We start from the raw sequence: 27,940 nt of genomic DNA, 5'->3' as shown, positions 1-27,940 counted from the left end.
ATACTGAAAATTTCACTCAAGTCTCAACAGTTCACAAAATTCAAAATAAGTGGTCTCTGCAAGAAAATTACGAGGGTAAACCGAAGAAAGGTAAGCAGAATCCAAGATGGAAAGGAACGTACACGAACAATGCATAAATGCCTCGGGTGGAATAAAGTCAGCTCTACAGCTAATGGAATCTTTGCTCAGTCAGATGATTGTGTAAATTAGTGTCAAAAAAAAAAAAAGAAGAACAAAAGGCAAAACAAAGTTCCTACACAAAGAAAATCCTGAGAAATGCCATGTAACTCTACAGCATCTTCAGGGTTATGCAGCAACAGTGAAGCAGAGTTTGTCCACAACTCTCACGTCATTACGCCCTAATCATTCTCCCAACTTGGTAAACAATGCAGCAATACAGACAAAGTTTACCCAGTAAACCAGCAAGCCATCCATTCTTCCCTGCTTTACTCAGACATAATGACCTAAATCTTGTTGAAACCATCAAGGCATGTGGCCATATCCGAAAACTGTATATGTCATCACCATCAGTTACACTGCATACCTATCATGGTGCAGGACATGTTCTGCCTCTCTGTTGATAACCTAAGCACCTCACTCTCTTACTCCAGCCATGTCAGCCTTCTCTTCTACAGTTCCCAGGTAAAAGGTATTTGTACTTGTCAGCATTGTCCAATAAATGAGCAGGAAGATGAACTCCTGAATAAGAATGAGGAATCGGTCCCAACCTCCTAATGATATCCTTGAATGTGTACTCCTCTGGAAGCATGTCATATAAATCAGCTCCTCGGGAAACTTGAGGAGGCTCTTTAACGACCTTGTCTGCTGGCATCCCTATTTTGAAACTATGGTTGGCATGAACTGCTTCAGGTTCTTCAAACTGGTACCCATTAATGAAACATTAGCATGATAAAATTGATTATATATATGTGTGTGTGTGTAAATTTATATGTATGTTTTGTGTGACCTTGATACTCCTGCTTGCACAATATGTGGTCTCAGAAATAGTCTCTGCCTGTGCTCCTGGATCTTCCTCTGGCTTTAACTCATCTAGAGTTCTTGTATCCTGGACATTCCACTCTTGTTGTGCAAGGTTGTAATTATCGATTCCCTCTACAGTTGAAATTTGGTCAGACCCTTCAACATCCCTGTCTTCATACGTCATCTGTTTGTGGGAACTCTTAGTGGCATCTATCGTCTCAGGTTCTTGAAACTGTTGTACACCAGTTGAATGATAAGCATTATGAAGTTGAGTTATCATAAAAAGGAAGCTAAAATTATAGGTACTTTTGTTCTTTGACCTTGGTACTTTCACTTGCATTCATTGGGGTCTCTGATGTTTCATTTGACTTTATTTCTGGAGCTCCTTCTGGATTTAACTCAGCTTGCTTTGACACATCCATGACTCTGCCTTCCTCTTTTCCTTCTTCTGTGGAGCTAAAATTGACTAGTTCCACTGCAGTTGAAACTTGGCAAGTTCCATCAACAACTTGGTCTTTAGTTGGAATCTGTTTCTTGAAATCTTCAGTTTCGTCAAGCTAAAATAGATTTTTGCAATATCAGCACTAAGAAATTGAGTTGCTAAAAAACCAAAAAACAATTTACGTACATTTTCATGGACATTTGTACTTTGACTTGCAACTTTTGTGGTACTAGATATTTCATCTACCTTTATTCCTGTTGCTAACTTGTCTGCAGTTGTATCTGTAACATTCGTGTCCTCATTTCTTTCCTCTGTGCAGCCATAGTTTCCTACATGCTCTGCAATCGAGACTTGGAAAGACAGCTCTTTGACAACCTTGTCTTCACTTGGCATCTTTTTGTTGATATCCGGAGCTGCTTCTGTTCTCTCAGGTACCTCAAACTGGTATAAAGTTTATCAAATATCAGCAGTAGGAATGTTATTACAAAAAAGGACTAAAGTGGGTATTTTAAATTATAGACCTGTGTACTTTCACTTTCACTTTCACTTTTTGTGGTCAGAGATATTTCTTCTACCCCTATTTCGGGATTCACTCTGGCCTTTTGCTCATCTTTCGTTGCTGTTTCATTGGTATTCCTTTCTGCGTTTCCTTCTTCCGCATGGCTATAATATACTGTTTCCTCTGCAATTGAAACTTGGGGAGGACCTTCAACAACCTTGTCTTCAATTGGCACTTCCTGAGTGACATTAATTGGCTCAGATCCTTTGAACTGGCATTATTTATGGGATATCAGCATTACAGTGTTGATCTAAACCAGAAATGGAATATCAAATTTTAGTTATTATTTTTGTCTGACCTTTGCGTTTTCACTTGCATTTTGTATGGTCTCAGGTACTTCACTGACTGTTAAGTGTGAATTTACTTCGCCCTTTAATTCATCTCTGATTGTTGTATTTTTGACATTCCTTTCCTCCCTTTTTTCTTCTGGTTGGCGGCAACTAACTACTGCTTCTGTAGTTGAAACTCTGGCAGGCGCTTCAACAACCTTGTCTTCCTTTGGCATCTGTTCCTGGAAACTGCTAGTTGCATCAACAGTCTCTGCTTCTTTGAACTGGTATGAATTTTATCAAATGTTAGCATTACAAAGTAATTTGTTACCAAAGGGAATGATGAAATTGGTAGTTATTATTTTTGACCTTTGTGCTTTCGCTTGCATAATGTGTCTCAGATACTTCATCTGCCTTGACTCCTGATTCTACCTTCAGCTTTAATTCATCTATGATAGCTTTATCCTTGACATTCTTTTCCTCTCCCTCATCTGCATGGTGATAATTTACTATTTCATCCATAGTTGATACATGGTGAAGCCCTTCAACGTCCTTGTCTTTACTTGTTATCTGTTCTTCGATACTCTGAGCGGCATCAATTGGCTCAGGTTCTTGAAACTGGTATAAATTTTTTATTGTCAGCTGTATGATATTGAGCTATCACCAAAAGGAATACTTAAATTATTGGTACTTTTAACTTTTTTGACCTTAATACTTCCACTTGCATTCATCATGGTCCGAGATGCATCATCTGGCTTTATTCCTGGAGCTACTTCTGGCTGTAATTCATCCTGGATTGCTGCATCTGTCACATTCCTTTCCTCCTTTCCTACTCCTGGGATATCATTTACTTGTTCCTTTGCAGTTGATACTTGGAAAGGTTGTTCAGCAACTTTGTCTTTACTTGTGATCTCCTTCTCTAAACTTTGGTTTGTATCATTCACATGGTATCCTTCAAGCTGTAATAGAGTTATGCGACATCAGCATTGTGGAACTGAGTTGTTACCAAAACAGAACACTAATTTCTTAATATTTTTCCTTTGGCCTTTGTATTTTGACTAGCATTTAATGTGGTCTTAGAGTTTTCATCTACCTTTATTCTGGTTGGTGACTCATCACCAGTCGCATTGTCAACACTCTTGTCCTTTATTTCTTGGCTAAAACTTCCAACAACCTTGGCAATTGAAACTTGGATAGACCTTTCACCAATCTTGTCTTCTCTTGGCATCTGTGTGTTCACTCCCTTAGTTGCTTCTATGTTCTCAGGTAGTTCAAACTGGTATAAATTTTATGAAACTGTAATATTAGGAAGTTGATGTTACATAAATAAGGATGAACTTTAGTTAGTCTGTTCTTATACCTCTGTAGTTTTACTTGTACTATTTGTGCTCTCAGATATTTCATCTTCCTCCATTTTGTGATCTGCTTCCGGATTCAAGTAATCTCTGTTTGTTGTTTCCTTGACATTTGTTTCTGTCTTTCCTTCTTCATCAGGGCTATAACTTACTAATTCCTCTGGAGTGGGAACTTGGGGTGGCCTTTCAACAATCTCATCTTCACTTGGCATCTCTTTCTTGAAACTTGGGCTGACATCAACAATTTCAGGTCCTTTGAACTGGTAAGAAATTTATGAAGCATCAGCATTGTGATGTTGAGCTGGTACAAAAGTGAAAAATGAAATAACGAATTTTGTTGTTTGACCTTTGTAATTTGACTTGCATTGTCTATTGTTGGAGATATTTCTCCTGGATCTAGTTCAGGCTTTAACTTATCACTGATGGTTGTAACATTGAGATTCCTTTCCTCCTTTTCTTCCTCTCCAGGGCTATCGGTAATTGTTTGTTCTGCAGTTGAAACTTTGGGTGGCCCTTCAACAACCTTGCCTTCCTTTGTCTGCTCTTCCTGGAAACTATCAGTTGCATCAACAGTCTTGGCTTCTGTAAGCTGTTGTGAAATGTTATTAATTATTAGCATTGTGAAGTCATCTATTACAATAAGAAAAAGATGAAATTGGTAGTTCTGATTCTTATTTTACCTTTGTACTTTCACTTGCATAATGCGTTTCAGATATTTCATCTGCCATCATTCTTGATTCTGTCTTTGGCTTTGCTTCAAGGTTTTCATCTGCCGGTGTTCTATCCTTGACATGCTTTACCTCTCCTCCATCTGCAAGGTGATCATTTACTAATTTGTCTGCTGGTAATGTGCCCGGAGACCTTTCAACAACCTTATCTTCTTCTTTTATTTGTTTGCTAACACTCTGAGTGGTATCAATTGGCTCAGGTTCTTGAAGCTGGTATATATATATATATGTTGAAATGTTAGCTTGCTGCATGATGAAGTTCGAAAAAGAGACCTGAAATTTGTAGGTATCATGTGCTTTGACCTTTTTGCTTTCGCTTTCATTCATGTCTTCGGATAGTCCATATAGCTTGACTCCTGGAGCTACTTCTGGCTTTAACTCATCTTGAGTTGCTGCATCATTGACATTCCTTTCCTTTCCTCCTCCTGCTGGCTTATAGTTTGCTGATACCTCTCCAGCTGAAACTTGGGAAAGTTCTTCGTTGACTTTGTCTTTTCTTGGGATGTCTTTCTCCAAATTTTCAGCCATGTCAGTCTCATTTGTGTCTTCAAGCTGGAATGTGTATGCAACATCAGGATTATGAAAGTTGAGTCATCATAAAAAAATGGAAGATGAAACTTTAGAGTTTTTCTCTTTATCCTTATAATTTTGTGATGTTGGATATTTATCTGCCTTTATTATTGTTGACAACTTGTCTCCAGTTGTATTGTTGACATTGTCCTCCTTTCTTTCTTCTGCAGGCCTATAATTTTCAACATTCTCTACAACTGAAACTTGATGAGTTCCCTCAATAATGTCGTCTTCACTTTCCATGTTTGTGTTGGGTCCATGAATTGCTTCTATATTTTCAGATACTTTCAACTGGTATGCATGCTATGAAACATTGTTATTATAAAGCTGAGTTGTAACAGAACAGAAGGAATTGTTATTTTGTAGTTGGACCATTGGAGTTATGCTTGCAGTTTTTGTGGTCTTAAATGTTTCATATACCTCTACCTTGGAATCCCGTTCCGGCTTTAACTCATATCTGGTTGTTGTTTCCTTGACATAACTTTCTGCCTTAACTTCTTCTGTGTTGCGGTAGCTTACTGTTTCTTCTTTAGTTGAAGACGGGTGCAGCCCTTCCACAATTTCATGGTAGCTTACTGTTTCTTCTTTAGTTGAAGACAGATGTAGCCCTTCCACAATTTCGTCTTCATGTGGAATGTCTTTCTTGAGATTCTGAGTGAATTCAATACAGCAAGGTTGTTTGAACTGTATAGATTTGATGAAATATGATCATTATGAAGTGGAATTGTTACAAAAATGAATGACAAAATTCTAGTTATCTTTGTTGCCTGACCTTTGTACTTTCACTTGCATTTTCTGTGGTCTCAGATTCTTTAGTGTCATTTTCTTCTTGAACTCCATGTGGATTTGAATCATGGCTGAGTGTTGCATCATTTACATTTTCCTCCTTAACTTCCTCTTTGCAGAAGTAATTCACTGCTTCTTCTGTTGTTGAAACTTTGGGAGGCCCATGAACAACCTTCTCTTCCCTTGTCGTTAGTTGGTTTAAACTCTGAGTTGCATCCACAGTTTCAGGATCTTCAAACTGCTTTCAATTTTATAAAACATCAGGATTACCAAGTTGGTTTGTGGCAAAATAAAAGGATAAAATGGGTAGGTTTGTTGACCTTTATACTTTCACTTGCATTATCTATGGTATCAAATATTTCATTTGCCCTGACTCCTGCATTTACCTTGGGCTGTAATTCATCTGCAGTTGATGTGTCCTTGACACTCTTTTTCTTATCTTCTGCAAGGTGGTAATTTAATATTTCATCTGGAGTTGATACTTGGTCATGCTGTTCAACAACCTTTTCTTTACTTGGTATCTTTTTGTTGACAGTCTCAGTGGCATCAATGGGCTCAGGTTCTTGAAACTGGTATGAGTTGTTTGGAACATTAGCACAAGCACATTTACTTATCAGAAAATGGAAAATTGAATTTGTTTTTGTTCTTTGATCTATGTAGTTGTGCTTACATTCCTGATGGACTGTGATAATCCATCCGACTTTATTCCTGGAGCTAATTCTGGATTTAATTCTTCTTGCATTGCTGTATCATTGACATCTCTTTCCTCCTCTGGTTTTTCTGCAGGGCTATAATTTATTTTCTCTTCTGCAGTTGAAACTGGGTAAGGTCCTTCAAGGCCTTTGTCTTCAGGCGGACTTTGTTTTTTGGGGCTCTGAGCATCAAATATCTCAGTTCCTTCAAACTGAGGTAAATTATATTGGACTTAAGAATCAAGAAGTTGAGTTGTACAGAAAGGAAAGAAATATGTTTCATGTTCATAAACCTTTTTGCTTTGACTTGCATTGCTTGTGGTTGCTGATACTTTATCTACCTTCACTTCTTGATCTACTTCTGGTTTTAAGTCAGCTCCAGTTGTATCAATGCCATTCCTTTTCTCCTTTCTTTCTTCTGCATTGCAATAATTAACTTCAATTGACACTTGCATAGGCCCCTCGACAACCTGTTCTTCACTTGACATTGGTGTGTTTGTTCTCTGAGATGCATCTGTTACCTCAGGTTCTTCAAACTGGTATAAATAGAAACATATTAGAAATTTGAGTTTTAATGAAAGGAAAGAGGAAATTCTATTTACTTTTCTAGTTTGACTTCTGTACTTTCACTCGAATTTTTTGTGACATTAGGTATCTCATCTACCTTTTGTCCTATATGTCTCTCAGGCTTTGACTCATCTGCTGTTGTAACTGTGACATTCCTTTTCTCCTTTCCTACTTCTGCATTGTCTACGGTCGGAGATATTTCTCCTGGATCTATTTCAGGCTTTAACTCATCGCTGATTGTTGTAACATTGAGATTCCTTTCCTCCTTTTCTTCTTGTCCAGGGCTTTGATTAGTTGTTTGTTCTGCAGTTGTAACAACCTTGTCTTGCTGTGGCATCTTTTCCTGGAAACTATCAGTTGCATCAACAGTCTTGGCTTCTGTAAGCTGTTGTGTAATGTTATTAATTATAAGCATTATGAAGTCATCTATTACAATAAGAAAAGGATGAAATTGGTAGTTCTGATTCTTATTTTACCTTTGTACTTTCACTTGCATAATGCGTTTCAGATATTTCATCTGCCATCATTCCTGATTCTGTCTTAGGCTTTGCTTCGTGGTTTTCATCTGCCAGTGTTCTATCGTTGACATTCTTTACCTCTACTCCCTCTGCAAGTTGATAATTTACTATTTTGTCTGCTGGTAATTTGTCCGGAGACATTTTGACAACCTTATCTTCTCTTTTTATTTGTTTGTTGACACTCTGAGTGGTATCACTTGGCTCAGGTTGTTGAAACTGGCATACATATGTTGAAATGTTAGCTTGATGCATGATGAAGTCCAAAAAAGCAACCTGAAATTTGTGGGTATCTTGTTCTTTGACCTTTGTGCTTTTGCTTTCATTCACGTCTTCGTATATTTCATATAGCTTTACTCCTGGAGCTACTTCTGGCTTTAACTCATCTTGAGCTCCTGCATCATTGATATTCCTTTCCTTTCCTCCTTCTGTCGGGTTATAGTTTGCTGGTTCCTCTCCAGCTGAAACTTGGGAAGGTTCTTCATTGACTTTGTCTTTTCTTGGATTGTCTTTCTCCAAAATTTCAGCCACATCAGTGCCAGTGGTTTCTTCAAGCTGGAATGTGTATGCAACATCAGGATTATGAAAGTTGAGTTATTATACAAAATGGAAGACAAAACTTTAAGAGTCTCTCTCTTTATCGTTTATAATTTTGTGATGTTGGATATTTATCTACCTTTATTATTGTTGACAACTTGTCTCCAGTTGTATTGTCGACATTGTCGACATTGTCCTCCTTTCTTTCTTCTGCAGGCCTATAATTTCCAACATTCTCTACAATTGAAACTTGATGAGCTCCTTCAATAACATCGTCTTGAGTTTCCATGTCTGCGTTGATTACACGAGTTGCTTCTCTATTTTCAGATACTTGCAACTGTTATATATGCTATGAATCATCAGTATTGTGAAGTTGAGTTGTAACAGAATAGAAGAACTAGGTAATTTGTAGTTAGACCATTGGAGTTATGCTTGCAGTTTTTGTGGTCTTAGATGTTTCATATGCCTCTTACCTTGGAATCCAGTTCCTGCTTTATCTCATCTCTGGTTGCTGTTTCCTTGACATAGCCTTCTGCCTTAACTTCTTCTGCATTGCAGTAGTTTACTGTTTCTTCTTTAGTTGAAGCCAGGTGAAGCCCTTCCACAATTTCGTCTTCATGTGGAATGTCTTTCTTGAAATTCTGAGAGAATTCAATGCAGTGAGGTTGTTCGACCTGTATAGACTTGATGATAATTATGAAGCGGAATTCTTACAAAAATGAATAACAAAATTGTAGATATCTTTGTTGTCTAACCTTCGTACTTTCACTTGCATTTTCTGTGGTCTCAGATTCTTTAGTGGCGTTTTCTTCTTGAACTACATGTGGATTTAAATCATGGCTGAGTGTTGCATCCTTGACGTGGTCTTCCTCCTTAACTTCCTCTGCACAGCAGTAATTCACCGCTTCTTCTGTTGTTGAAACTTTGGGAGGCCCGTCAACAACCTTCTCTTCCCTTGTCATCTGTCGGTTGAAACTCTGAGTTGCATCCACAGTTTCAGAATCTTCAAACTGCTTTCAATGTTTATAAAACATCAGGATTACCAAGTTGGTTTGTGGCAAAATAAAAAGATGAAATGGGTAGGCTTGTTGACCTTTGTATTTTCACTTGCATTTTCAGTGGTCTCAGATGCTTTAGTGTCATTTTCTCCTTGATCTACATCTGGATTTAACTCATGGCTGAGTGTTGCGTCCTTAACATTGTCTTCGTCCTTAACGTCTGGAGAGCAATAATTCGCTGCTTCTGCTGTTGAAACTTTGGGAGGTCTGTCAACAACCTTGTCTTCCCTTCTCTTTTGGTTCAAACTCTGAGTTGCATCAACAATTTTAGGATTTTCAAACTGCTTTCAATGTTTATATAACATCAGGATTACCAAGTTTTTTATGGCAAAATGAAAAGATGAAATGTGTAGGTTTGTTGACCTTTGTACTTTCACTTGCATTATCTTTGGTATCAAATATTTCATTTGCCCTGACTCCTGGATCTACCTCAGGCTGTAAGTCATCTGCGGTTGTTGTGTCCTTGACATTTTCCTCTTCTTCCACAAGGTGGTAATTTACTAGTTCCTCTGGAGTTGATACTTGGTCAGCCTGTTCAATGACCTTTTCCTCATGTGATATCTGTTTATTGACAGTCTGAGTGACGTCAATGGGCTCAGGTTCTTGAAACTGGTATGAATTGTTTGGAACATCAGTACAAGCACATTTACTTATCAGAAAATGGAAAACTGAATTTGTGTTTGTTCTTTGACCTTTGTACTTGTGCTTGCATTGCGGATGGACTCTGATAATTCATCCAACTTTAGTCCTGTAGCTAATTCTGGATTTAATTCCTCTTGCATTGCTGTATCCTTGACATCTCTTCCCTCCTCTTCTTTTTCTGCAGGGCTATAATTTACTTTCTCTTCTGCAGTTGAAACTGGGTAAGCTCCTTCAAGACCTTTCTCTTCAGGTGGACATTGTTTTTTGAAGCTCTGAGCGGCATCATATATCTCAGTTTCTTCAAACTGAGGTAAATTACATAGGACTTAAGAATTAAGAAGTTGAGTTGTACAGTAAGGTAAGAAACAAATTTTATGTTCTTGAACCTTTTTGCTTTGATTTGCATTGCTTGTTGTTGCTGATACTTCATTTACCTTCACTTCTGGATCTACTTCTGGATTTAAGTCATCTCCAGTTGTATCAATGCCTTTCCTTTTCTCCTTTCTTTCTTCTGCAGTGCAATAGTTTACTACATTCTCTGTAACTGACACTTGCATAGGCCCCTCGACAACCTGTTCTTCACTTGACATTGGTGTGTTTATTCTCTGAGTTGCTTCTATTACCTCAGGTTCTTCAAACTGGTATACATAGAAACATCTTAGGAAGTTGAGCTTTGAAGAAAGGAAAGAGGAAATCTGATTACTTTTGTAGTTTGACCACAGTACTTTCACTTGAATTTTTTGTGACATTAGGTATTTCATCTACCTTTTGTCCTGTATATATCTCAGGCTTTGACTCAACTGCTTCTGATGTAACTTTGACATTCCTTTTTTCCCTTCCTACTTCTGCAGGGCTGTAATTTTCTAATCGCTCAGCAATTTCCAAAGGCCCTTCACCAACCTTCTTGTTGCTTAGCAAATGATTGTTCAAACTTTGCATGGCTTCAATCATCCCAGCTTCTTTAAACTGACAAGAGTTTTACAAAACATTAGTGTCACAAGGTTGAGTAATTGCAAAAGCAAAAGAGGATTTATAGTTACTTTAATTGTCACCAACCTTTTTACTGTTACTTGCTTCATCTACAGTGTCAGAAACTTCATCTGTACTTAATCCTGTCTTCACTTCTGGCTTCAACTCATCTTCTGTCTCTGTATCAATGTCATTTTTCTCCCTTTTATCTTCTGGAAGGTGATCATTTAGTCTTTCCTCTGCTGTTTGGTGATGCCCTTCAATAACCTGTTCTTCGTCTGAGATTTGTTTCTCCAAACTCTGAGTGCTATAAATTGTCTGAGGTTCTTCGGTCTGTTGTGCATTCAATGAAACATCAGAAAAAACTAAGTTTAGTTGTTAAGCATGGAAAAGATGATATTTTAGTTGTTCATGGTTGTTGACCTTTGAAGTTTGACTTGCATTGTTTGTGCTTTCATTTGGCTTTGCTTCTGGTTCTACTTCTTGCTTGATATCATCATAAGTAGTTTTATTATTTTCACTTCCTATCTCCTTTCCTTCTCCAGTGCCGAATTTTTCTGTTTCATCTGCTGCTAAAACTTGGCTGGGCCCTTCAACAAACTTTTCTTCAGTTGGCATCTCTATCTTGAAACTCTCTGTGGCATCGCTTGTCTCAGGTTCTTCAAACTGGCTTGAATGTCATGAAACATGAGTTTTGTGATGGTGAGATGTTATAGAAAGGAAAGATGTAGTAATTTTATTCTTTGACCTTGGTGCTGCTTTTTGTATTGTTTGTGCCAACAAATGTTCCATCTGCCTTTACTCCTGGATTTACTTCGAGCTTCAGATCATCTTCTTGCTTGCTCTTTTGGTTTATTACCTCTAGAGGAGAACAACAGCTAGAATCCTCTCTACTTCTATGCTTGTTGCCGATCTATCATATAGACTCCTCAGTCAGCCTTCAACCAAATGTAAGAAAGTACAGGAAAGGAAATGGACATAAGGGAAACATAACATTTCAGATGCAAAATCTTAGCATCCTAACCTTCTCAAGTGAATGGTCATTTAATAGGATATCTTGCATTTCATTCGATTGCTCAATAAGAATTGGTTCACCTTGAAGCTTGTCTTCATTTATTTCTGTCTCTTCTGCTATGGTGAACACTTGAGGATTTTCAATGTCTGCCTTGGATTGGAGAGGTTCATCAGGACTCATGAATGGCGTAGTTGCTTCCTCATATTGGTGGTCCTCTTTATTTGGCTGATTTTCTTTTCCCAGCGACTGAGAAATAGCCAGTTGTTCACGATCCTTGCTTGTGTCATCTGAATTATGACTGTTCTCATCCTCTGTCTTTTTTCCTATGGAAAGTCCCCTTCTGTCTTCATACTCTATCGGTGCAGAATCATCTACCTCAGAGACATGTTCTTTACCCCCTGTTTCTGATGCTTCTTTCCCATTATTTTTTACAGGAAGCAACACTGGGTTGTTTGCCTGTTTGCAGCGTATGTGGAATTTAGTTTTATAGGCAAGACATGAAAAATGAGACTTTTGGAAATGGTAAACAGCTTACCTCATCAACTGCATTATTGTCTATAGATATCATTTGAAATTCCTGAACAGAGCTATTGTCTTTCACTGATTCTGTCATTCTTCTGTTTCCCTCTTCTAAATCAGTAGCTACATTGTTGCCTCTGATTTTTTGATCATTCATGCAATTGGCTGCTTCTATGGGGCACATGCTAATAACATTCTTGACCTCTAAATCTTCTCCTGACTTGCTTTCCATACTGTGGCTACCTACATTTTGTATCAAATGCTATCAGTTCTACTCTCTATCACCAAGTGGGCAAATTTGTGTGTCTCATTTTACTGTTGGATATTTTACCCTCCATAAAATTGACCTAAAATGGATACACCTTTGTGTTTGAAGCAAAAGCTATTGAACTTAAGTGGTGAGGGTTGAAGGATTCAATGGTCAGACCAAGTAGTTAGTGTCATGGGCACCTTCAACTTGTCAATTACATAACCATCTTATGAAGAAGTTTGTTTCTATTTCAGAATACAAATTGTTTTCTAGCTCTTTGGTGGCATCAATGATAATATTTAACTGCATACCTATCTGTTCTTCAACTAAAATATTCTTTTTGTATGCACAAATTAATTTTTTTGTTTCAGCTATCTTGTTTTTGATGGAGCCTTTGCTTTTGAGGTTGGAAAGCTTGCAACTTGATCATGTGCATAGATTGTAATGTGCTTCTCTTGCCTAAGGTGATCTGTTGCCCTTGTTTTATTCAGGTTATGAGTTCACCCTTTTGATTACACATATGGAGGGAATGACTGTTGCGAGTCTGGGTCTATGAGAATCTAGGGAAGTTTACTGAGTTTGCAGGCAGCATATCTTATGTGTTCTTGGCTATACAAGCATAATTATGCTATTTCTGACAATAGGCCGTATTTTGTCACCATCGAAGAACTCGTAAGGAACAGAATCTGAAATTTAATTACTCACTCTGTGACGTAGAATTGTGTTCTCCTGAAGAAACTTCATCTTTCTCCTGCACTGTTTCTTCAGTATCGTCCCCATGATTTTCCTTGGTCTGGCTTTCCTTCTCGCTCATTGATAGTATATCAGAGACTGCTCTGACAGATTCAGGCCTGTCATAGGAACTGCTTCCTCTTTCACTAATAGAACATTCTAAGCAGCCTGTACCTAGAATTTCAAGTTGATTGTGCGTTATTTCTTCCATGTCCTGACTTAATATATTTGTGTCTTGAATGCCTTCTGTTTTGGTGCTTGACTTTCCTTCAAGTTGTTCAACATTGTCTGAGTCCTTATTCTTTGACATTGTCTCATCCATCGATTTAGCTACCAAAGTGCTATTTCCAGGCTGTTCTGTATTGCTGTCACGGTTTTCTTTTTCCTTCTTGTCATCCTCATTGTTTGGATATTCATAATGGCAGGAGATGCCAACATCTTCATTGCCACCATCTGTTGTCCCATGAGTTGATTTGACCTCATAATTTGTAACACCAAGTCCTGCTGTTCCAGCACGTGAATCTGTCATAGTTAAGGTCATCACATGGCCAGCTGGCTGTATTTCAGCAATTTGAGCATTTTCTTTGGCCTCTTCTATACGGTCACTCTGGCACACTGTTTGTGTTGAGGTGCTTTCTGATAGATCAGAACCATCTCCTTTCCCTGTTATTTCATCTATCTCACTGACAGTTGAATGCAAAATTTCAGAATCCAACTTCATATCATCTGTAATTGATGAGATCTTCGGGAAGTTTGCTTCTTTAGCCTGGAAACTTGTTTCATGTGGATCCCCTTCAAAGGATGCGGTTGTGTCATTAAAATTGTACCCCATGCCACCCTCTTCAAAATAAGCCCCTCTTCCAACATTGTTTACTTCTGCACTGTGAGCTGAGGTTGGTTCAATTGAATGTCTACTTGATTCTTCCTTTACACTGCCTCCACACTCAGCTTTCTTCTGATTGCTTGAGTCAGGTTCGGTATTCATTTCACAGTTTTCGGATTCATAGCTGCCGTCAGTATCATTGTGAAGAGGCTCTACTTGCTTTATTTCTGCAAGGGGATGGTTGCTAACTGGTGTACCAATAGTATGGAGTTCTTTGACTTCCTTCTCTGTTTCTTGCAGAAAAAGGTGAAGATCCTGAAATTTAAAAAAATTTGGAGGCAAACCATTAAACAAAAGGAAGATGAATGGTCAATTGCTAATAGCGCCATTTAAGTAGGCAAATGAAACTTGATTTGACAGCAGCACTTTGTCCTCTTTCCATTTTATGTTCTTAAAATTATTCTTTTTTGGGCTAACGAGCATCATGTTAGAAATTCTCAGTGAAGTTGATTTCAAATCGAACATGTAAGACTGATACTCGAAAATACTGAAGTTTTGGCTTAGGATTGAGTCTGCTGTAAAAATTCAGCTTGCAGAGGAGAAGTTCTATATGATTATAGCCTAAATAACCATTAGTAATTAGAGGAACTTGACAGTGTAAATACGTTCATGCTTGCTTTTTTTTTTCTGGTTTGTCTCATCAAAAAGATTCTACAATCGATGTCCTCAACTAAAAGATGTTCTTTGTTTGTTCCTTTATGAGGTCAAAAATTTCACTTATTGATCTGCTGTATATGCAACTAAATATATGAGCAGTTCCGGTATACTTTCATAATATAGCTTATAAAAGTGGAAACTGGAAACTTCTAAGTATAAGGCGACTGACAATCTCAACTAGGTGTGTGTAGCCGGCTTCAAGGACTCAGATCAAGCTAGGAGGAACAATTGCTCAACGGTATTGTTGTCATACTACATATTGAAAGGAGGCTAGCGCCATTTTGTTTGGTACAGTAAATCAACTTCTGTATGATCATATGCCAATTAACATGATCTCCTCTTATCTGTCAACTTCTTGTTGTACGTTCATTCCAACCCCCTAAAAACTGAAAAACAAGATATTCTAATTTGAAGGTTTTATACTAGAATCTTCATCTCAGTTACAGCTATTCTGCAAATTTTCACATAGCCATTTTGTAGTAGAATGCACATAACTGATAAAGTCAAGACTATATGTGTACATGATCTGAGAACTAATATTGATGCATAGGCTACTGAGCAGTGGTATAAACTAGCTGACTTATCAGATAAAAGGAATGTCACTTACCGTTGCAAATATGGTTTGTGGTTTATCATCTTCAGTTGCCATTTGTGATGCAGTAGTAAGAATAAGCTTACGAGTTGGACTTAGATTTCTATTCGTATGAGGTGGTCTGCATTGTAATCGGCTCTTTTTCTTAAGAATAAAGGGGGGCTTTTATGTCTGTCCTTGAAGAGTAGATGACATTTAACGATCTTTTTTGATGGACGTGTGTTACTAAAGTAGGCAAAAAATGACAAAGTGCCACTTGTTATATGCTATTATGTATTTGATTCGGTTGGATATTTAATGTTCCTCGAACGTAATTATTCACCATTTCACATGACCATGCGGTTTTATAGCGCAACTACTGATCATTCATCTCATGATTTGCGCATACCTGTTCATTTAGCTACTGCTTCTTTGGTTACTGGCGCTATAAAAGATTATATTTTAACGAAAGGTTCTTGTTTTTGCCAGTTAGCGCTAAGCTTCCATTGCCATTTACCGGGCCCAGGAAGTGAACTACTTAAGAGGCTGTTGCTCAATTTTACCAGTTGCGGCTATTTTGACAGCGCAGGAGAAATACCAAAGCCGAATGATGAGTCGGAGAAATTAGAAATTGAACAAGTAGAGCTTAGTTGATTGGGATTGTAACAGGTACAGAGCTTATTTTACGCTTTCATGGCAGTGAATTTGATACCAAATGTAGCACTCTCCAGCTTATCTGGAATTCAACCTAGATGCAGCATCAGGAGATGGGAGTGTGAAATGAATTTAAATGTTAAACATTGAATGTCCAGGGATTGCAATTCAGAAGCAACGCTGCTGGACCAAACCAAGAAGTGATGCATGACGACTGTACTCGTCAAGTGAAAAAGTTGGCCGATTACAAGGAGTCAATAAACGAAACCAGAGTAAGTTTGATCCTACTTTTGGTCCCATGGGCCATGGTTTTGTTGGTAATGGTAATTGTAGTCCTTGAATCATAAGTACTTGCTTCCACGTCAGTTTTTTTTGTAGATTATGTCGCATGTTAATAGCGTACTGATTCTAATTATTTACTGGGGATGTTACGTACGAGAAGCTGTTCCTTCGTCAGCCTTTAGCTCAGCAGTAGAATTATGGGGGGAAAATTGGTCTCAATCTTACCTCTAATCATAATAATCGTTCATCATTGTAGAACGAAAATATGGTCTTGAGAAAAGAAAGAAAATACGTATTGGATGACTTGCGTTTTATCCAGATAAGGACGGCGGCGAAGGAGGACAATACAACTTGGGTTTGGTCGGTTTGATCTTGATTGTGTTGGTGGCTATGACTTGTCACTGAATAGCATAGTGCATTCCTTCCTGCTAATCTGGTGATCCCGATCCGTAGGAAACTACTTATTAGTGTATTGATCATGAACTTGGAGGAACATCAAGTGTTCGAGATTTAACGTCAAAGAAAGCTATTCGGAAAATATGTGCGCCTTAATCTCCGGTGATCTTTTCCTACCTACCACAGAAGAAAGAGACGTACATATTGGCTGCTCTTCTTGGCAGGCACCTTTTGCTGGAGCTTCTTTTTCTGTATTATCAGCATATCTCGAAAGCCCGGCAACTGGGATTGTGTCACATTCCTGATTTTCTTTCTCTTGATGTAGTCATAATTACGTGCCCCAATTTGCAATCTCAAATGTGTTTTTTTTTTTGTTTATCGGAATTGGGATAAAAAAAATAGACCGTCTTTTGAAGTGGGAGTGGGTGTGTGATACCGAAATCGAATGTCCATATGCAAGAAAATCTCATTGGGAGACCTCAGCCGCGGGACCAAATCACGTCTCTTTCTTTACTTTTTGTTTTCCTATTGCGTCCGCATAGACCTAAAAGTTTCACAAGATTGGGATCGGACAGGGTAATGCAATCCGCTTGAACTTCTGATTTGGTGTCAAGTTGATTTCTCAACTCCGTAAAGGTATGAAATTATTCTCACCAGTAGATAGATGTCTTTTCATATCGGTACTATCAAACCGGTTTTAGTGTATTATTAAAATAAAACAAAAAATAATGTAGGCTGCGCATTAAAATGGAGGATTAAAATAATGTACGCTGACAGTATATACACATTTTCATCATTGGATGCATGACACATAATTCGAATTTGAATTTGAAACTCAAATTTTGCATATGTACTGTGCATCCAACCAACCGTGATAGTGCACATATAAGACTTGCTCTAAATAAAGTAGGCTGTGCTCAAATCAGTTTCTTCAAAGCTTCTAAACCAGTTAATATAAATCTCGGATGCTTAAAAAGGATTTTTGAAGTTGGGTCTCTGCGAAGCCAAATAGTAGTCAAATGTATAGTTCCCGATTGAGCTTGACCGGACTAGGACAATGGGCCATGACGCAGAAACAAAACCAGGTGGCTTTTGCAATTGGGAATCAAGCTTGAGTTGTAGTAGGCCCCCGGTCGAGAGACTACTACTACGTCCATGTCCCGTACCGGAGAAGGAAGAAAAATGGACAGAAAGAAAGAAAGAAAGGACAAGCATCTACTGTTAACATCCACGTGATCGCTCCGAGATCCAAATGGACGTCTCGAAGCATTATTATTGGTTTGCTTACTTGGCCAGCCGCAACCCGCAACGCCCAGCTCATCCCTTGGTTCCTCCATCTTCGGTCGCTTTCCGTTGGGCAATTGGCAGCCACCCTTTGTCCCCACCACCACTAGAGATCAGGCAGGCACTAATCCTGTATCCCCCACCTCTCTTGAGTCTTGAGTCTTGGCTGGCCTGATTTGTCACCATGCCAACTCTTCTTTTTCATCTTAGTTCCAACTTTTTAGTTTTGTTTCCCACCCATATAACCAAGCTACAATTGCCTGTCTGCCCATCCATCGCGTCGTCTGTCTATCATCATGATTCATCACTCATCAGATGATGATGATGATGATCCATCATTACTTAAGAACAAAATGTGGTCTGAGGATGCTCACCTCGGCCATCCTTCATGCCCGAGGTGAACTCACCTCGTCCTTCATCAGAGCTCATCCGCGTCTCGGGGATATCCCCTAAGCTCGGCTAAATCCCTAGTCTACCGGGTAGGTGACCTCGGCACCTTCACCTCAGCTGCACGCTAATGATGTCAGGACACCTGACATCACCCGGGATCAGTGTGCTTTATCTGAAAAGCACTGTTGCACTTAATGGCTACTGCAAAGGACTCCCCGTCACCCTGTCCGGGCGGCTACAGTGTCAGAGTCAGGCCATCTGACAGGGAGCAGAGCCGTAATGGCAGGACATGGGTCCCACCGGCATAAGACCTCCGTCCTGCCCTCCACTCTCATTCTATAAATACCCCACACCCTCCCAACAAGTAAGCATACACTGTTCATTTGCTCATACTCTAGCATTTTCTCGTTCTCATACTAACTTAATCGTCGGAGTGATACCAGGGGAGAAGCCCCGCCATTCACTTCGGACAAGAAGGTTGACTTCGGACACACGAATTCACCTCACCTCATCTCAGAGAGGACTGATTTAGGTCGGCTTACTTATCCACCAAAAATCGCCTCTTCAATTGGCGCCGTCTGTGGGAACGAGATTACTGCTAAAATGAGATCCACGCGCTCCAGAAGCGGAAGAGTTCCCTCAACTGGGGCTGGGCAGACATCCGGAGCCCAGCAAGATCGTATCTCTGAGGAACATGGGTCCCAAAGGACCCAGCCCAACAATGAGGAGGCCATCGCCAAGATGGCCGAGTTTGTCACGGACAACCCCAACATCTTTGAGGAACTAGGAAGGTACCTCAAGAGGCAGGGAAAAGAAAAAGCCGAGTCTTCCAAGAGGAGACCGACGAAGTCCCCTGAAGTGCCCTCAGGCGAGGACTCCGAAGATGGGCGTCTATCTCGGAGCACCTCCAGGCGAGCCTCATCCAAGGCAACCTCCAAGATTGCCTCCATCTCCCGAGCGTTTTCTCGGGGACTACTGGGAAAACGAGCCGAGGACCCACCTCGGCGTCCCGGAGGCCTAGCTTCTGATTACATGAGGGCTCCGCCCTTCACTGATGACATCAACGGGGAAATGGTGCCCCCGAACTTTAAGCTTCCAAATTTGCACACCTATGACGGCCGAGGTGACCCCGAGGATCACCTCCGCGCCTTCATCTCCGCATTCCGACTCTACTGCGTCCCCGACGCCGTGATCTGTCGGGCTTTCCCCATCTTCCTGCACGGGACCGCCCGGAAGTGGTTCTGGAGTTTAGAACCGGGGAGCATTTCCTCCCTGGATGAGCTGATAGACCGGTTCATCCACCGCTTTGTGTCGTCTCGACCAATAACAAAGACTTCAGCTTACCTCTTGAACCTGCAACAGGGTCAGGGCGAGTCACTTCGCTCGTACGCCCAAAGATTCAACGAGGAGAATGTACAGATACCTGACCAGAACGAGCAGGTAACTATTGCTGCTTTCACCAACGGGTTAATAGCAGGGATCTTTAACACCGAAATCCATCGGCAGTACCTCCGTACACTCCGGGAGCTCTGGGAAAGGGTGGACCAGGGAATCCGAAGTGAAGATGTAAATCGCATGAAGCGAGAAGCCCAAGCATCTCGTACGGGGCAAGATCCCCGGAGGAGGAAAGACACTGGCCGAGGTGAACCAGGCCCAAGTGGCACTTCAAACCAACCCCGAGACCGCCGAAGTGTCTTCGACCGGATCGTAAAAGGCAGATCGTCCACCTCGGACGCCGAACTGACGCCCCTCAATTCGAGCCGGGCCCACGTCCTGCCTGTGATGAGGCAGAATCACCTCGGCCGAAACCCTCCCGAAATTCCGGGGAGGAGAGATAAGAGGAACTCGAACCTCTACTGTGCCTACCACCGTGATGTAGGGCACGAGACTGAAGACTGCAACGACCTGAAGCGGGAAATCGAAAATTTGATCCGGCAGGGATACCTGAAGCAATTCGTCCGCAAGGATGGAGGCTTCAACCGAAGTGTCTCCCACCGGGAGAACCGGGGCCCTCGCCGCGACGACCGACGGGACACGAACATGCATTGCCGAGGTCCCGAAGACCGTAGGGAGGACAAGCAGCCCCCACGCGATGGCTCACCGGGCTACGGCCCCAACATCGCCGGGGTGATCAACACCATCGCGGGAGGACCAACGGGAGGAGACAGCCAGAACTCCCGGAAGCGGACCTACCGCCAGGCCGAGATGGAGGTGGCCGAGCCGAGCTCTCGGCTGTCCGAGGTCATCACCTACGGTCCCGCTGACCCCGTTCCTGCGGCCTCCAGCAATCATGAAGCTCTTGTGATTGAAGTCCTCACCAACAACTACGTAGTCAAAAAGGTCTACGTAGACCCCGGAAGCTCGGTAGACGTCTTGTACTACCGGACTTTCGAAAGTTTGAAACTGACCAGGGAGCAACTCACTCCTGTCAGGACTCCCCTCGTGGGATTCGGGGGACACGTCGTCCACCCGGAAGGCATGTTGACCCTAGTGGTAACAATCGGGCGTCATCCACGCTGCCGAACTGTGCCTGTCAGTTTTGCGGTGGTCAAAGCAGACTCCCCCTACAATATGCTGATAGGCCGGCCCACACTCAATGCCTTGAGAGCCGTATACTCCACCTACCACCTGAGCTTTAAATTCCCAACATCTGCGGGGGTGGCCGAGGTAAGCAGCGATGTGGGCGCCGCCCGGGAATGCTACCTCGCCACCATTCAAGCAGCAGTCACCCCCCGGCCCTCACCGAGGTCAGAAGAAAAGAGGCCAGCGGTCCTCTGCATAGACTGCATCGACCCTCAGAAGGCAGAAGAGCCCAACAGGCTGGAGCCCGGGGATGAGGTGGAACTGGTGGTAGTGGATGAAGCGAAACCTGACCAAGTGGTCCAAGTAGGGGCTGGACTACCCTCACCCCTGAAAGAAGAAATGATCTCCCTGATCAAAGACCACCGAGACGTCTTCGCGTGGTCCGCGGATGAAGTGGTCGGAGTGCCACCCGAGCTCATGACTCACCAACTCAACGTTGACCCGCAGGCCCGACCTGTGCGACAGAAACGAAGGCACTTCGGCCCCGAACGTAGCCAAGCCATATCGGATGAGGTCGACAAGCTCTTGCCGGCCAAGATGATCCACGAGGTCCAATACCCCACCTGGCTGTCCAATCCAGTCATGGTAAAAAAGGACACCGGGGGATGGAGAATGTGTGTCGACTTCACCGACCTCAACAAGGCCTGCCCCAAAGATTGCTATCCTCTGCCAAGGATAGACGCCCTCGTCGACGCGGCGATGGGGTATGAAATCCTCTGCTTCCTAGATGCCTTCAAAGGGTATCATCAAATAGGAATGAGTGAGGAGGACCAAGAGAAAACGGCGTTCTACACCGACCGAGGTACTTATTGTTACACTACCATGCCCTTCGGGCTAAAGAACGCCGGGGCGACCTACCAAAGGCTGATCAACCGACTCTTCCAGAATCAGATCGGCCGCAATGTGGAGGCCTATGTGGATGACATCCTCGTTAAAAGCCTCGCCACTTCATCCTTTCTGTCAGACGTGAGGGAAGTCTTTGGTGTCCTGCGAGACTCGAGGATGAAGCTGAATCCCAAGAAGTGCGTCTTCGGCGTCACCTCGGGAAAATTCTTGGGGTATCTGGTTTCCCACCGGGGAATCGAGGCCAACCCCGACAAGGTGAAAGCCATTCAGGACATGTCTCCACCCCGGAACATCCGAGAAGTCCAACGGCTAAATGGACGCCTGGCCGCGCTGAATCGCTTCCTGTCCCAATCAGCCGAGAAAGCTCTGCCTTTCTTTAAGGTGCTGAAGAATGCTGACCAGTTCGCCTGGACTGAGGAGTGTCAGGCTGCTTTCGACCAGCTGAAGCAGTACTTGCATCACCTACCAACTCTCGCTTCACCTCGGCCCGAGGAGAAGCTCTACCTCTACCTCTCCGCAGCCGACGAGGCTGTCAGCGCTGTGCTCATCCGAGATGAGGGCACCCAAGTGCCGGTCTACTACGTCAGCCGAGCCCTCCGCGGGCCGGAGACCCGATACACGCAAGTGGAAAAACTTGTGCTGGGGCTCGTCCACGCAGCTCGGCGGTTGAAACCCTACTTCTTAGCCCATCCCATCTCGGTAAGGACCGACCAGCCCATTCGGCAAATATTGGTGCGACCCGAAGCTTCTGGTCGCCTCACCAAGTGGGCTGTCGAATTGGGAGAATATGACTTGTCCTACGAGCCACGCACCGCCATAAAAGCTCAAGCTTTAGCTGACTTCCTTGCTGAGCTCACCTTCACGGAAGGTCCAGAGTCCACCTCAGCCTTACCCGAGGTGTCCACCTCATCCTTGTGGACATTGTATGTCGATGGATCCTCTAATGGAGACGGCTGTGGAGCCGGACTGCTCCTGGAAGGACCTCAGGGGGAGGTTTGCTCTTACGCCCTCCGCTTCGACTTCCCGGCCACCAACAATGAAGCCGAGTACGAGGCTCTAATCGCTGGACTCCAGCTAGCCCGCAAGCTCGGCGCCCAGCAAATCCACGTCCGCAGTGACTCCCAGCTCGTGGTACGCCAAGTTATTGGTGAGCACGAGGCCAAGGATGAGACCATGCAACGGTACCTCTCCAAAGTTCACCAACTCACCGTGTACTTCAAATCATTCGAAATCCAAAGGATCCCTCGGTCCCAGAATAAGCGAGCCGACGCCTTATCCCGGCTGGCTTCCACTTCATTCTCTGACCTCAACAAAACCGTCTTGGTGGAGGTCCTGAGTGAACCAGGGTACGTGGAAGAGGTGGCCTGCCCCGTGCACTCTGAAGAAACTTGGATGACCCCGTTCATCCTTTTCTTGGGTCAAGGAGTCCTTCCCGAAGACCGAGCTGAAGCAAGGAAGATACAGCGCAAAGCCGCTCGGTATGCACTCCGCGATGGAGAACTATATAAGCGCTCCTACCTCGGCCCATGGTTGAGGTGTGTCACCCCCGAGGCAGGACGCGAGGTCCTCCACGAGATCCACGAGGGCCTATGTGGGGCTCACATCGGCCGCAGGATGCTAGCTAAGAAAGCTATGCTCCTGGGATATTTCTGGCCATCACTTTGGCAAGACTCCCAGGACCTCGTTCTCGGCTGCCATTCCTGCCAAGTCCACGCGCCCGAGAATCACCAGCCCGCCAACTTCATGGTTCCCATCACTTCACCCTGGCCATTCGAGCAATGGGAGACAGACATCATAGGTCTTTTCCCCAGAGCCGTCGGGGGTCATACCTTCCTGGTAACCGCTGTGGATTACTTCACCAAATGGGTTGAAGCCGAGCCACTGAGGACCATCACCGGGCTGGCAATTCAAAAATTCTTTTGGAAATGCATCGTCTGCCGCTTCGGCATACCACAGGTAATCATCTCGGATAATGGGAGGCAATTTGCCGAGAACCCCTTTAAAACTTGGTGCACAAACCTTGGCATCAAACAACATTTCACTTCGGTAGGCCACCCCCAGGCCAACGGCCAAGCAGAAAACTTCAACCGAACTCTCTTGCATGGCCTCAAGACCCGACTACACCAAGCTGGAACATCTTGGGTCGAAGAACTCCCTAGTGTCCTTTGGTCTTATCGGACCACGCCGAGATCGGCCACGCAAGAGACCCCCTTCTCTTTAACATACGGAGCCGAGGCTGTCATCCCTGCCGATATCCTTACCCCCAGCCCTCGGCTCGCAGCCTATGCAGCCGAGGTGAACGACGAAGAAAGGCAGTTGGATCTCGACCTCGTCGATGAGCGAAGGGACCTCGCCTCAGCCCGGATAGATTCCTACAAGAGCACAGTGGCACACTACTACAATGCCCGTGTCAGGCACCGTCGATTCCAGCCTGGAGACTTGGTTCTGAGGAAAAACTCAGTCAGCCGAACTGAACCGCAAGGGAAACTATGCCCGAAGTGGGAAGGCCCTTACCGAGTTGTGGAGTCTGACCTCAAGGGATATTGTAAACTGAGCTACCGAGATGGCTCACTAGTGCCGAGGTCTTGGCACGCCGAGAACCTCAAAATGTATTACGCCTGAATTTTTAATCAAGTAATGACTTCAGCTATTATGTTATTCTTCAATATCGTTGTTACGCTATTAAAAAATAAGGGGGACAAGCAAGGGATGAAGTCAAAGCAAGAAATTAAAACACTGAGACGAGAAGAAGTATGCTTTCATTCAATAAGAAAGAGCGTTACAAAAGTACAAGGCCGAGGTCCGAATGCTACTAATCACTCTCCACCTCGGCCACCCCCTTAAAACCGCGAGCCTAGACCCCCGTCTCGGCTCCATCCCCGGTCTTGGCTCCCTCCTGGGCATCCGCCTCTTTTCCGCCGGGGTGAACTTCATCTCCATGCTCTTTGCCGACGTCCCCTCCGGCTTCGTCTCCCTCAGCGTCCTCTCCTCCAGTTCCTTCCACTTCCACGTCCTCGAACGCTTCGTCGAGTTCAGACAGCCATTTGTTGAATTCGTCTTGAACCTCGGCCAGGTTCCTCCCGGCTCGGATGCCTTCGGCCATCCGATCGCATAGCTCCGTGGAGTCCTCGTTATAGTGAGCACTGTTCCTCAAGGACTCCAAAGCCTCGGAGGGCAGATGAGCTGCGGCCTGGTCTATGGCCGAAGTGAAGCCCAGCATGAAGGATGGCCTTGTCAGCTGGCCGAGATCCCCAATGAAGGTCTCGGACCTCCGGAAATCCTCGACGGCCGAGGTCCTCGCGCTATCAAGGGATTGTTCGTGATTCTTCTTCGCCTCCTCGGCCCTCTTCTGCTCTTCCTCAAGAGCGGACCTCAGACTGTTGGTTGTGATCTCGGCCTCCTCCCCTTTAGCCTCGGCCTCCTTGAGCTGCCTCTGAAGCTCGGATTTCTCAGACTCAGACACCACCAGCTTCTTCTTCAACTTGGCAATCTGATCTTGCAGCTTGCCGGTGTCCTGCTCCTCGAGCAACTCGCAGTACCGATGTGCCATCTCGGCCACAAAGGCTGTGTTGGACGCCGTGGTCACCATAACGCTTTGAAGCATCTCGGCCGGGGTCAGCTTCCTTGTGAAGTCCAAGTCTCTTGGCAGAGTAGACTGCATCACCAGGTCTTGGGCGACCCGAGGATTCGAGCATCGGTCGTTGACCTTGAGCGACCAATCCGGACACCACTGCTCGCCGGAGTGAGACTTATCCTTCCCAGAAAACACTGGGGGGCTATGGTACCGGTTCCAGAGCGAAGTCGCCGTCACCGCGTTGACCGGAGCTTTCAGCTGTTTGCCTCGGCCATGTTGAGGTGGAAGTGCCGTGGTCACCCCTAGTGGCACCCCCTCTGGTACCGAAGTGGACCCTGCGGCAGCAGCAGCCGAACTGCTCTGAGCTGCCGTGGTGGGGGTGGTCTCCTTGGCCGACGTCTTGGGAGGCTGCCCTTGTGTTTTCTTCTTGGGCGGGGGCGCCGATGTCTCGCCCGAACTCTTCCTCTTCGACCTCTTCGCCACTTCGGCACCTGAGCTCGACGTGATGATGTCGGACAATTTGGTCACTGCACAGAGAGCAAATATTATCATATGCCTTAGCCGAAGTGAAATCAAAGCTATGAAAGAAAATTACAAGGTATCTTAAGTTTAGTGGAGGTGAAGGGAGTCCTGTCAGGAGGAATCAAAGCTCGGCTAATTCCCCCGTCAACCAGCACGGCTTCGGGGTAGTCCAGACTGTATATCCGAAATCCCGACCCCATCAGCTTCTGGAAGTCCTCCTCCTTGGCATCCCCAGCAGAGGGATCGGCCTTCGCTTTGATTGGCCTCCACCAAAAGCCCCTGGGGAAGTCCACTTCGGACACAAAGAAGTAGTCACGCTTCCAATTCTTGATTGAGCTGGGAGCGCCGACCACCAACTTCGGAATGGCATTGTTCCGATTGCCAACATAAAACCATCCCTTGTCCGTCCCGTGCGCCTTGAGGGTATAGCATCGGCGGAAAAGGTCGACAGACGGAGTCACCTCCAGATGACGGCACAACATCTCGAACCCAATAATGATGCGGATCGCGTTCGGGGTGAGTTGGGTGATCCTCACGCCGAAGTGACGAAGTAAGTCCCTGAAGAACCTCGACGTGGGCATCCTCAGCCCGGCCTCCAACTGTTGGACATAGATGGCCACCATGCCAATGGGGGGCTTCTCGGCTGAGTTATCCACCCCGGGCGGTGTGATCTCGTACCCCGACCGGAAAGGGTACTTGTTTATCACCTTCACGGCCCTATCTCTTCCGATGCGACTTCTAAACTTCGGCATCTGGCCGAAGTCGATGTTGGATGTATCTTCGGGAGCGACAGGCTCCAGTGCGTCCTCGTCGTGTGGTATCTCGACACCGAGCTCCTCATCATAGGCCACTTCGGAGCCACCCTCGCTCATCTCGGATGACTCCAACTCGACGTCAACCTCCTCGCGGGCCTCCTCGGTGGATCCTTCCCCAGAGCTCGGCGTCGACCCATCCGAGCTGGACGTCGTCGCTTCTTCTTCAGGAACCGGCCTCACCTCGGTCCGATAGCTCGGAGTCACGGTCTCTCTATGGGTCTTAGCCGTTTTGGCCATGTGTGTAAGACGAAATGAAAAAAATGATACTTACTGTTGTCTACGGAGTTGGACGAAATTGATGACCTCAGCTCTGATCTCGGCTACTAGACCTGACCTCGGCTGAAAGAACTGACCTCGGCTACGCTCGTGAACTTGCAAATCTCAAATGAAAATGAAAGGTGTGAGAAGTGCGGTGAGGGGGCCCCCCCTATTTATAAGGGTTTGGGCGGAATATGAAGAGGCGGCAAGAATGCGAAAGGACGGCCACGTTCGAACTCAGAACGTCGTGCCTCCCTCTCTCCTCATTAATGCCCCGTCCTTTCGGCTGACACCCTGCACGAAACGTCCCACTACTTCACGACGCGACGGTTACCAGTGACCACGTCCTGTCAACTGACACGTCCACGTGTCGCGTCCCCGCATCTTCCGGGGCAGTTTCGGGACTCCGACTCTCTACAACTTCGGCACAAGGAAGCCTCGGAACCTCCCTAGCCCGGAGCTCCCGAGGCTTGGGGGGCTTATTGAGGATGCTCACCTTGAACTCACCTCGTCCTTCATCAGAGCTCATCCGCGTCTCGGGGATATCCCCTAAGCTCGGCTAAATCCCTAGTCTACCGGGTAGGTGACCTCGGCACCTTCACCTCAGCTGCACGCTAATGATGTCAGGACACCTGACATCACCCGGGATCAGTGTGCTTTATCTGAAAAGCACTGTTGCACTTAATGGCTACTGCAAAGGACTCCCCGTCACCCTGTCCGGGCGGCTACAGTGTCAGAGTCAGGCCATCTGACAGGGAGCAGAGCCGTAATGGCAGGACATGGGTCCCACCGGCATAAGACCTCCGTCCTGCCCTCCACTCTCATTCTATAAATACCCCACACCCTCCCAACAAGTAAGCATACACTGTTCATTTGCTCATACTCTAGCATTTTCTCGTTCTCATACTAACTTAATCGTCGGAGTGATACCAGGGGAGAAGCCCCGCCATTCACTTCGGACAAGAAGGTTGACTTCGGACACACGAATTCACCTCACCTCATCTCAGAGAGGACTGATTTAGGTCGGCTTACTTATCCA

At 44.4% G+C, this 27,940-nt stretch overlaps 2 protein-coding genes across 2 annotated transcripts; one reads left to right on the top strand and one right to left on the bottom strand.

Annotated features, from left to right (window-relative positions):
* Positions 1 to 616: 616 nt before the first annotated feature.
* LOC140007648 (uncharacterized) lies at positions 617 to 15,680 on the bottom strand. The gene is made up of 36 exons (XM_072050571.1): positions 15,334 to 15,680; positions 13,160 to 14,324; positions 12,221 to 12,447; positions 11,695 to 12,141; positions 11,419 to 11,583; positions 11,094 to 11,336; positions 10,758 to 11,003; positions 10,467 to 10,667; positions 10,088 to 10,339; positions 9,752 to 10,006; positions 9,423 to 9,668; positions 9,095 to 9,340; positions 8,757 to 9,011; positions 8,475 to 8,675; positions 8,141 to 8,338; positions 7,771 to 8,019; positions 7,426 to 7,683; positions 7,047 to 7,334; positions 6,676 to 6,918; positions 6,361 to 6,594; positions 6,011 to 6,259; positions 5,677 to 5,928; positions 5,325 to 5,588; positions 4,638 to 4,886; positions 4,287 to 4,544; positions 3,953 to 4,195; positions 3,612 to 3,866; positions 3,345 to 3,527; positions 2,959 to 3,210; positions 2,621 to 2,869; positions 2,281 to 2,535; positions 1,945 to 2,193; positions 1,670 to 1,864; positions 1,302 to 1,538; positions 968 to 1,213; positions 617 to 880 (listed from the first exon to the last, which is right to left on the bottom strand). Exons 1-36 carry the CDS (start codon positions 15,373 to 15,375, stop codon positions 617 to 619), a joined length of 9,561 nt encoding a protein of 3,186 aa, XP_071906672.1. The 5' UTR covers positions 15,376 to 15,680.
* A 2,529-nt stretch (positions 15,681 to 18,209) lies between these two features.
* On the top strand, positions 18,210 to 24,354 carry LOC140007647 (uncharacterized). Its single transcript, XM_072050570.1, has 2 exons — positions 18,210 to 18,310; positions 18,747 to 24,354. Exons 1-2 carry the CDS (start codon positions 18,210 to 18,212, stop codon positions 24,352 to 24,354), a joined length of 5,709 nt encoding a protein of 1,902 aa, XP_071906671.1.
* Positions 24,355 to 27,940: the final 3,586 nt, after the last annotated feature.

This window comes from Coffea arabica, chromosome 5c, assembly GCF_036785885.1.
Source record: "Coffea arabica cultivar ET-39 chromosome 5c, Coffea Arabica ET-39 HiFi, whole genome shotgun sequence".
NCBI classification, from domain to species: Eukaryota; Viridiplantae; Streptophyta; class Magnoliopsida; order Gentianales; family Rubiaceae; genus Coffea; species Coffea arabica.
This window is presented reverse-complemented; position numbering and strand designations above follow the sequence as displayed.